The sequence below is a fragment of the Myotis brandtii genome, unplaced genomic scaffold (assembly GCF_000412655.1).
Source record: "Myotis brandtii unplaced genomic scaffold, ASM41265v1 scaffold227, whole genome shotgun sequence".
NCBI lineage: Eukaryota > Metazoa > Chordata > Mammalia > Chiroptera > Vespertilionidae > Myotis > Myotis brandtii.
In genome coordinates, this window is record NW_005358520.1 from 896,906 (window position 1) to 907,345 (window position 10,440).

The window sequence follows — 10,440 nt, forward strand, 5'->3', positions numbered from 1 at the left end:
TTTCTAACACTCTATCTCTCTCCCTTCCTCTCTGTAAAAAATCAATAAAATATTTAAAAATAAATAAACAAAAAGAATGGAAATTTATTGTTTTATTAAATCTATTATTTTTAATTCTACACCTGTCCATCTTTCTTTTTCTTTTTAATATATTTTATTGAGTTTTTACAGAGAGGAAGGGAGAGGGATAGAGAGTTAGAAACATCCATCAGCTGCCTCCTGCACACCACCTACTGGGGATGTGCCCACAACCAAGGTACATGCCCCTGACCGGAATCGAACCTGGGACCCTTCAGTCCACAGGCCCAACGCTCTATCCACTGAGACAAACCGGTAAGGGCTGTCCATCTTTCTTTACCCTGCTTAGTTACCCATCGCCTGCCTGCTTTTCACTGTAACAGTTTTGATTGGCATTTCATGATCCCTCCCCTGTCATGTTAGGACTTTGATCATGAAGCCCTGTGTTCGACCTGTCACTCTCTAAACTGTTTCTCTTTCCCTGTGAAGGTTTGATTGACATTACAAAGGACCCAGACTTTGACGGAATCTATGACGAGGACATGAATGAAGACCCAACATACAACCCCAACTCCCCTGAAGAAACCGCGGTATTCATGAAATACGCCGAGAACATTCTGCTGAAGTTGACCTTCAGCACCACGCAGATTCAGCAGTATGAGAACGTGTTTGTGTTCGACACAGCCTACTGGCTCACCAATGCGATCAAATGCACCCAGGACTGTCTCGACATCTGTACCTACCAGCGGCTACAGCAGAGGCTGTACCTCCAACAGAAGGTGATTCAAAAACACTTTGAGAAGAAAAAAGAAATCAGAAGAGGGATCGGGTACCTGAAGTTAATATGTTTCCTGACCCCGTTTCTCCTGAGTTTGAAGAAGAAGATGAAAGTCCCCTATCTGAGCAGTCTGCTGCAGCCCTTCTCCGGTGAGCAGCACCCCAAGTCACATGTTAACGACAGACACATGACCACTTCCTATTGACATTGAATTGTGTTTTAGTGTGTGAGTCCAGGCATGTAACCTGGCTGTGGCCTGTTAGAAAGAAAAAAAGATATAATGCCTCCAAGGTAATGAAATAGACTCGGTCTTTGTACACAGTGCTTGGTATATATTCACACCAATTACAAGAGCTATTGGGAGACTTAAAGCAAGTTCTGAGAAATTGGGAAATGTGCCATGTTTATGATGGGACCACACTGAGGATATATCATGTCTCACCCAAATCACTCTAGAAAGTCAGTGCACTTCCACTCAAAACCCCTGTCATGCCCTGGCTGGTTTGGCGCAGGGGATAGAGCGCCATCCTCAGACTGAAGGGTCCCGGGTTCCATTCCGATCACGGGCATGTACCTTGGTTGCGGGCTCCTGGTCCTGGCCGGGGTGTGTGGGAGGCAATCAATTGATGTGTCTCTCTCACATCGATATTTCTCTCTGTCTCTCCCTCTTTCTTCCACTCTCTCTAAAAATCAATGGAAAAAATATCCTCAGATGAGGATTAAAAACAAACAAAAAAAATCTGTCATGTTTTTCACGAAAGTTTAGAAATTGATTCTGAAATTAATATGGAGTATTGAAGGATCATGGGTGGTCTGACATTGCAGAACAAGAGATGAAAACATTTTATTTTTAAAAAAATATGGATTTTTATTGATTTCAGACAGGAAGGGAAAGGGAGAGGGAGAGAGAGAGAAACATCAGGGATGAGAATCATCAGTCGGCTGCCTCCTGCACACCCTACATTGAGGATAGAGCCCGCGACCCGGGCATGTACCCTGACCGGGAATCGAACCGTGACCTCCTGGTTCTGGGTCGGAAAACATATTTTGAAACGTTACTATATGGCTCTGTAATTAGCACAGAGGCCAATGGAAGAGACGAGAGAGCCGAAATAGGCGCATGCTTCCATGGAGTCTGACAGGAATGAGGTGCAAGCTGTTCCTCCCACCCAAGTAAAAGCACCATTTAGGTATTTTCCTCAGTGCCCGAGCCTGTGGGCTTTCTATGCAGATGGCAACGTTTCAGTAGAAACTTGCAAATCACTGAGTGAAAATGTGTGTCATAAGTGTTCCAATGGTGAAGAGGATCGTATCTGTGAACTGTGTGAAGACTGGTTCCTGGCAGTGCTTCTCGGGGCCGGGGTGAGGGACGGTGAGGGTGGGGGGCTGAGAGGCCGCACTCACAGGGGACGTAGCTCTAGCTGCAACGTCTTAGCACTTAGACGAGTAACAGCAAATGCGCGCACAGTTCATGTTCACGGTTCGTTCCAGGTGGTGAGATCAGGTTGCTATGCTCATCTTTGTGGTTTTCTGTGTGTCCCTTTGACATTCCCCAAATGACATTATGTATTTTCCATGGATGAAACCATGTTCTGCTAACAGGTCAAAGTATTGAACAAACCTAACCCTCGCTGAGATTTTAGAAAATTATTTTTTAAAATAAATGTTTTATGTGTGGTTTTATTACTTTCCAGAGAAGTGGGCTGGTTATTTTTGTCATGTAAGAGATACCCACTTATTTCGAGTTCTGGTAAGTTTTTGTTCATTTAACCAAAGATTCTCTAAGGCACAAAGTTTCAAATCTTTTCTGATGATTGGAGGTACGATATTAGTATTGAGCTCACACATAGAAATCAGTAAGTAGAATAACGTTCTGACTATCCTTTTAGAATGTCTGTACAATGAAACTATAGAAAATGCCCCAAAATGTATGACATAAATATATTTTAATGTTTAAAATATACACCAAGAGCATAAGTAATTGCATAGAATTTCATGGCCAAGTTTTTCACTTCGTGTGGGTTTTTTCACTTTGTTTGCGTAAATGAGAACCTAGATTTCCAAAAGATGGTTGTTTACTTGCCCTTTTCACTTTTTAAATCAAAGTTTGTTTTCCTTTTTGGAGATGACAAGGTCAAGACCGAGCGAGAACTGCCTCCATTTATTTACGGACCAGATTTTAAATGCCAGAGCTTTCAGTACGCAAAGCATCAGTATTTCCATGTTCACGGAGGGATTGAATTCGATATCACCACGCCTATGATCGAGAATGCGCTGGAAGTTTTTCAGGTGTGAACGATTCTTGTTCCTGAGATGGTTTGTCGTTTCAAGGCTCTCTCGTCCTAGTCTCCGCTCAGACAGTCTCTGCTGAGCGGGCCCTCGGCAGCCCTCGAAATGATTATGTTTCCCTCTCACTCATTTTCCCAGACAGTGTGTGACGCGTATGAATTAGGCGCCAACTGCGCCTAAGGTACCACGTTAGGTGTCAGAGAGAAAATGGGAAGTAGCTAAGTACAGCTCTCATCTTCACAGATGGTCGGGCCTCTCACGGGCAATATTAGCCCAGGACACTTGACCAAACAGTGAGTCGGAATCCCTGGCCACGCACTGCATGGCCTTCTATTTTGCTCAGAGGTGCGTGTTGGAGCAGAGGGCCTCCTGAGCAGCGGTCGCCAACCTTTCGGACCTCCCGGACCACCAGTGGCCCAGGGACCCCGGGTGGCGACCGCTGCGCCAGAGTTTGGGAATAATAATTCTTCCTCTGGAATCTAGTCTAAATTTTACACATTTCTATTGTCATTGCTCGTCAACCTTTCCTGTGTCTTTTCTTTTACATTTTTTCTCATTCCCAGAGTAGGGATCTGGTACATACAGTTATTACTAGGGTCTGAGGGGATATTGTTTTTTTAAATTGTCATTTGCATGCATAAAATTTCATCTAAAAGACATCACAATTGTTGAGATTTGTTGAAATATTTTTTTTAATTTTTTTACTAACATAACTCATATTTTAGGACAATTTGGAAAAAATACAGGAATGTGCCGCTAGCACATTTGCAGAAGATTCCGGATACAAAGAATATTACTCCATCCCCGTCATGGAATTGGACGGAAAGAGGTAAGGACGCTCAGTAGTTCCTCCCAGCAGCCACCGTTGTTGAAAGTGAGCAGAAAACAGACACGTGTCCGATTCCAAGGCTTAGCTTACGACCCGATGCTGGAGGCCTTAGAACAAGGACAGCCCCATGCGTGACACACGGACCCAACAGAGTATTGGAAGTTGTATGTATGCCCGCTCTGAGAAGCACTGTGTAGCGATCCTTAGGGATGGTCACTGTAGTGAACGTTGTCTGGTCTGCACAGCTCCTTACGTCCTAGATCAGTGATGGCGAACCTTTTGAGCTCGGCATGTCAGCATTTTGAAAAACCCTAACTTAACTCCGGTGCCGTGTCACATAGAAATTTTTTTATCTTTGCAACCATAGTAAAACAAAGACTTATATTTTTGATATTTATTTTATATATTTAAATGCCATTTAACAAAGAAAAATCAACCAAAAAAATGAGTTTGCGTGTCACCTCTGACACGCGTGTCATAGGTTCGCCATCACTGTCCTAGAGCGTATGGGCATTGATGGGAGAGCCTTCTGAGTGTGATCCAGGCTCCCCGCCCCTCGATTCCAGTGAGTGAGGCGAACCCCTAGTGATGGGGTGGCCCCTTTACAAGCCGGGGCCCCTGGAGAAGGGGCAGGGCCCGCCCCCAGCCCTGGCCCTGTGCTTGCGAGGTGTGGGAGGGAACAGCCTTTCGCTGACAGCCTCGCGTCCTGGTTTCCTCTGTTTGGATGCCGGTGTTCAGGAAGGATGGCAACCTCAGATGCACGGTCCTGGTCCTCAGACATGCCCGCATCCGTGCAGAGCCCTCTAGACTCAGACAAGCGGTTGGAGGGCAGGTCAAGGCAGGGGGATCAGCCTCTGCCGGGCCAGAGCAGAGGGCTTCCCTCTGTCACTGACCCCTGGGGCCTGTGACCCTCCCTCCCCTGCCCCCCAACCCCAGCTCCTGGGCAAGCAATGCCCGAGTGTAGTCAGTCCCTGACTCACCTCCCTGAAAATGTGTGAATGGAGCGGGCTTCCCAGCACCCCCAGGGGAACTGGGGGCCACCAAGCAGCAAGCGAGGAGCCATGGGAGGGGGCTGCCGTCAGGACCTCTGTATCCACAGCTCCGACTAGTTGCATCTGAAGCAGAACCCAGGTGGCAGGAGAGGCTCCTACTGGCGGAGGTGGAGTTGGCCCGAGGCGCCCCCCGCGGGAACAGGGGTGGCGGACGGGAGAAAGACCGCCTCTCCCTTCCCCATGGGAACAAGCCAGCAGCAGAGGCGCCCAGGTTTTGTGACTCCCCTCCAGACTGAGCGGCCTGGCTCTTGTCTACCTGCGTCTCAGGCCCTGAGGGTGGGGTTTCCCTGTCCCTGCTGCAGGGGGTACACCACCGTTCCAGGGCACACCCGAGGCAGGTTCTTTTTTTAAATATATTTTTGCTGGTTTCAGAGAGGAAGGGAGAGGGAGAGAGAGAGAGAGAGAGAGACACCAATGATGAGAGAGAGTCATGGATCGGCTGCCTCCTGCACACCCCACACTGGGGATCGAGCCCGCAACCCAGGCCTGTCTTACCTTGACCTCCTGGTTCATAGGTAGATGCTCAACCATTGAGCTACACCAGCCGGGCTCAAGGCAGACTCTTGAGAAAGTACATGGAGGCATAATTACATTAAAAGAGTTAATATATGCATTGGTAAAAGGAAGGTAAGAGATGGTTAAAAGGTAAACCCAGATCTCTTCAAGCCAGAGTTCTAGCTTCCAGTGACTTCGCAATGTCCCTGGTCACTGGCCCGAGTAGCACAGAGTCCATCAGAAGGGCCAATATGGAGCAGATGCTTGTTATAGAAGCAGCCATTGATAACCATGTTATTAAATAGCCATTGATAACCATGTTATTAAATGCTTATCAAGTACACTTTCAACTACAGTTTTGTATTTAATTGTTATAAAACGTAAAGTTTTACCAGCATATAAAAAAGTAGCAAAGTCAGAAAAACGTACCTTTTTAACATTTTTTTTAAAAAATAGCTACTATGTGATCAGTTTTGAACTGGAAACGTTCTATCAGCAACTGTATAAGACGCAGTGGTGGGGAGCCATCAATGAAATAGTGAACAACCTGCGACCCAAGAGACTCCCGCTCACAGACACTCAATTACACGAACAATTTAAGAAGAAATTTGGTTTCAAGAAAGCTATGAAGTGCAAGGTATGTCCGTAATGACCACATAATTTTGTGTAAGAAGTTATATATCACAGTCAAGTGTATGTCTCAAATTTTCATCTCAGGGTCAAATCACAGGTTACGTAAAGTTTCCCGTATGAAATGAGAATCCCACATGTTACCGCCTGGAAAGCTCTGGATTGCACATCTGGCATGATTACCAAGCAGCCTGTTCATGAACTGGATTGTGGTTAATATTAATAACTAGAGGCCCAGCGCTCGAAATCGCGCGAGACTCGGCCCCGCCGCGCCGCGAGACCCATCAATGCACCTCCTGGTGACCGGTCATTTGGTCGTTACGGCATTACAGCCACCGGCCTTTTATAATATAGGTGGCTAATATTTATTAAGTGCTAATTGTGTGTGCCAGGCATTATTATAAACCCTTTCAACACACCCTTTCAAGGTACCCGTGGTCTGGTCACCACTCCTACTTTACAAACAAGAAATCCAAGGTGCAGCCAGCTAAGGAGCTTCCCCACATCACAGCGCTCCCACCTGGTGGAGCCTGCTTCCCCTGGGAACTGAACCCAAGCGCAAACGCAGCGTCCTGACCCAGATCTCTGCACCTCCTCCAGCCTCGATGCCTAGCATCTCAGCTGGTGTCTTAGGTGGTGAGCTCACCAGTTTCAAAGAATACACTGGCATTTACCGACCATTTATTTGTTTTAATGTCTATACATTAAAAAATTTAATAGCCTGCTAGTTTAACTCTAAGATATTAAGTAGTTGGAATGTCTCAAAGAAAAGTGTGACAGTCTGGCTGGCGTGGCTCAGTGGTTGAGCGTTAACCTATGAACCAGGAGGTCGGCGTTTGATTCCTGGTCAGGGCACAGGCCCGGGTTGTGGCCTCAATCCCCAGTGTGGGGCGTGCAGGAGGCAGCCGATCAATAATTCTCTCTCATCATTTGTTTCTCTCTCTCTCTCCCTCTCCATTCCTCTCTGAAATCCATAAAAATATGTATTTTTAAAAAGTGTGACATTTTTACCTCTTCATTTTAAGACCTAGAGCAAAGAACACTAACTGTATTTCTTTCTCTTTTTTTTAGTATTCATAATCTTTATTGTTCTAAGGTTTCTATAGCTGTAGATTTTGAGTTTCGAGACTTCTGCATTAGAATGATATTCTTAAATCAGAGAGAAGGAAACCAATGCTCTCCCTTTGCTTTTGAAATATTTCAGAAAGATGTTTGTCCACCGCATTTTGCTCGTCTCTAAAGAAGAAAGACCTGTAATCTCTCCCTAAAAAAAGGGGGGTGGGAGGAGAGTGTAGGTGGACTTCCCAAAAATAAGGTTTCGGGTTCTTGATGTTTCTCTAAGAGCTCTAACAACTTTAGTCGTTGCCCAGTGAGGCACTTCCCTCAAGGATCCTGGTGGAAATTCCACTGACAATGGGCACGGGTATGTGAGGGTGAACATAGTTCGCTGCCTTGTAGTCCTGAAACGAACTCTGGCCTCGCTGATGATTCCCAGAGCATCCCCTTCGGCATGAAGTCTGCGGTGGAGAAAGGGCTGTCCGCGGTCTTCCACACGTTCAGCCGCAAGACCTCCAGCTCCACGATCAACGTGTCGGACGAGGCGGGCTACGCCATCTTCCACCACGCCGCCCTGCACAACCGCGTGCCCATCATCTGCCAGCTGTGCAAAGCCAACTTCAACGTCAACCAGCGGCGCTTCATCATGTTCAGCCAAGGTGCCGCCACGGTTTTAATCGTACAAAAGGGCTGAGAGGGCTTTCTTTTTCTTACTCCTTATTCAGCGTTAAGAATGCATGTCGAGCCCAGACGGCGTGGCTCAGTGGTTGAGTGTTAACCTAGGAACCAGGAGGTCATGGTTCGATTCCCGGTCGGGGCACATGCCCGGGTTGCAGGCTCCTTCCCCAGTGTGGGGCGTGCAGGAGGCAGCCGATCGATGTTTCTCTCTCATCATGGATGTTTCTCTCTCTCCCTCCCTCTCCCTCCCTCTCACATATTAAAAATAACATATTAAGAGAGAGAGAGAGAGAATGCATGTGGATCTTAGAGCAAGACTACTCTGTGGTATTGGTGCCCAGAGTGGAGTTGAGGTTCCTGTCCTATTTCTCCCAGGGGGTCCCCTTTTGTTGCCTGAGGATCACGTGTTGCTCTCTTACCTGCTGTGATTGGTCTACCCTGTCTCCCTCACTTGAATGTAAGCTCCATAAATGGGCAATAATTTGGTTCACTTGTTGGTCATGGTGCCCCAGGGCCCAGAAGGAAGCCTGGCATGGTGGGCGCTCGGGAAATCCTTGCTGAGGGAATGCCTGGATGTAGGCGTGCGGGGCAGCATTTGAAAACCGCTGGCATAAAGACAGCGGCTCCCTACCGGGGTCAGAGGGCAGGAGGGCAATGGAGATCCGGGCGGAACCTCCACTGCTTGTGCTGGCCTCTCCGCCCGGACGGTGTCTCCCACCACCTGAACTTATGTTACGTTTACAGCAAACATCCTCTAGAATAATAGCTTTAGGATTAGTGACCCCTTGGAGGCTACCCCTGTGTAAACTTTGACGAGTAATTTCCCTGGTTACTAGCTACACCCCCATATTTGCATATTCTTTGGAGTATATTGAACCGAAGTGGAAATGAGGGAAGTTGAAACTGCAGGTGGAGGCCCCGTAGCTGAGGGGAGCAGTGGGGGAAGCCCTGGGAGCCGCTGGTGCATTGTTGCTGCCGAGGTCGCCATTTCCGCCAGCGCTCGGCAAGCTGTGTCCCATCTGCACTCACCAAGGAGAGCGCTCTGCCTTCAGCCTGTTGACTACCGATGCGTTCTGTGCTCTGTCACTATAATTAAAGTGCTTGGATGCTAAGATGCCTCTATTACTCAATTAAAATATTCAATCTTCATTAAAAAAAAAAGAGCACACATTCAGTCACGTTTAAATGCAACGGGTAATTATTATTCAAAGGTGTGTTATATTTTAAGTCCTTTCAGTGTGAAAAAAAAAAGTTGGCAAATTAGAGTCTCTCATTCATCCTGTTACTACTTAAATTTCCACTGGCTGAGAATTGGGTAGTTTTCTTTTTAAATAAATTTTTAATGATTTCAGAGAGGGAGGGAGAGGGAGAGAGAGATAGTAACATTGATGATAAGAGAGAATCATGGATTGGCTGCCTCCTGCACGCCCCACACTGGGGATTGAGCCTGCAACCCGGGCCTGTGCCCTTGACTGGGAATGGAACCGTGACCTCCTGGTTCATAGGTCGGTGCTCAACCACTCAGCCACGCTGGCTGGGCTGGGTAGACGTTGAAGCATGTTGAGCAATGCTGGCAATGTCTGCTACTACTTAACCAGCACAAAACTGCTTCAATGGTGCATCTGACCCACCACTGGAGGGGCAGCGAGATGTCAGATGCCCACAGTATGCCCAGGTGCTTGGCCCAAGGCTATACCCAGTCCGGTCTCACATCATCTGTGTCCGAGCATCATCTTTCTGTCCTTCTCCATACGAGTCTATTTTGGCTAATTTAGGAAACTGCTCTATATTAATCATCCTATTCCCATGTGTGTTTCCTTTTAAAACAGAGTCATCAAAAACGGACGGAAAAAAAGAAAGAAATGGTAAGACAGAAGTAAAGTGCTTGGTGCATTTTAGAACGTTATTACATATGTTAAAACGTGTCTTAGGGCCTGTAGTCTCCACAGGTGCTCCGTCTCAGCAGAATGTCACAGGATGGTGTTTCATATACACTTTGAAATGTGAGCTTTTTCTCCCCCTGGTTAGTGATTCATACTCCAAGAAGTTTGTTTGTTCCATTTTTTAACTGTGAAATTTGTAGGCACCTCTACCTATTTTTAGAAAATCAGATCCAAAAGTTGGCTTTATACCTTAAACAGACAAAGCCCAGTTCATGGTACTTAGATGTGCTGCCACCTAGTGACCGTAACCATCTGAGGTCAGGACAATGGGCACATCCCAGGGGAGGCCCCACAGGACCAGCCCGGAGGGGGAGGAGACAGGAGGGGTGATGCCACAGGAGCCGGGGAAAGGAACCCAGTTAGAGAGGAAGATTATCCTGAGAGGTGAGACGAGAATTGAAAAACACCCACTGGACTTAGGGGCAGAGAGGCCTTTGGAAGCAAATGGAAAATAAACAAGAAATGGCTTATTTTATCACAGAAACTACTGACCACATTGACTTAATTTTTCAACTACTTCGTATTTTCAATGTTACTTATTGCTAACTTTCAAGGAAGTATTACTTTCTAACGGCCTGGCAGCCCGAGTGAAGCGAGTCAGTGTGGAATTGCCTACAGTCACGCGCTCAGGGCTTCCCTCGAAGTGTGTGTCCCGCCCGCGGCTGAGCCCCG

At 46.9% G+C, this 10,440-nt stretch overlaps 1 protein-coding gene across 1 annotated transcript in view; it reads left to right on the forward strand.

Moving 5' to 3' along the window:
• ANKAR (ankyrin and armadillo repeat containing) overlaps window positions 1–10,440 on the forward strand; it is a 38,123-nt gene that overhangs the window by 2,826 nt on the left and 24,857 nt on the right. The window contains exons 2-6 of the mRNA XM_005866275.2: window positions 508–945; window positions 2,922–3,085; window positions 3,811–3,914; window positions 5,918–6,098; window positions 7,587–7,806. Coding sequence (XP_005866337.1) covers window positions 508–945; window positions 2,922–3,085; window positions 3,811–3,914; window positions 5,918–6,098; window positions 7,587–7,806 — 1,107 coding nt within the window. The remainder of the gene's footprint in view (window positions 1–507; window positions 946–2,921; window positions 3,086–3,810; window positions 3,915–5,917; window positions 6,099–7,586; window positions 7,807–10,440) is intronic.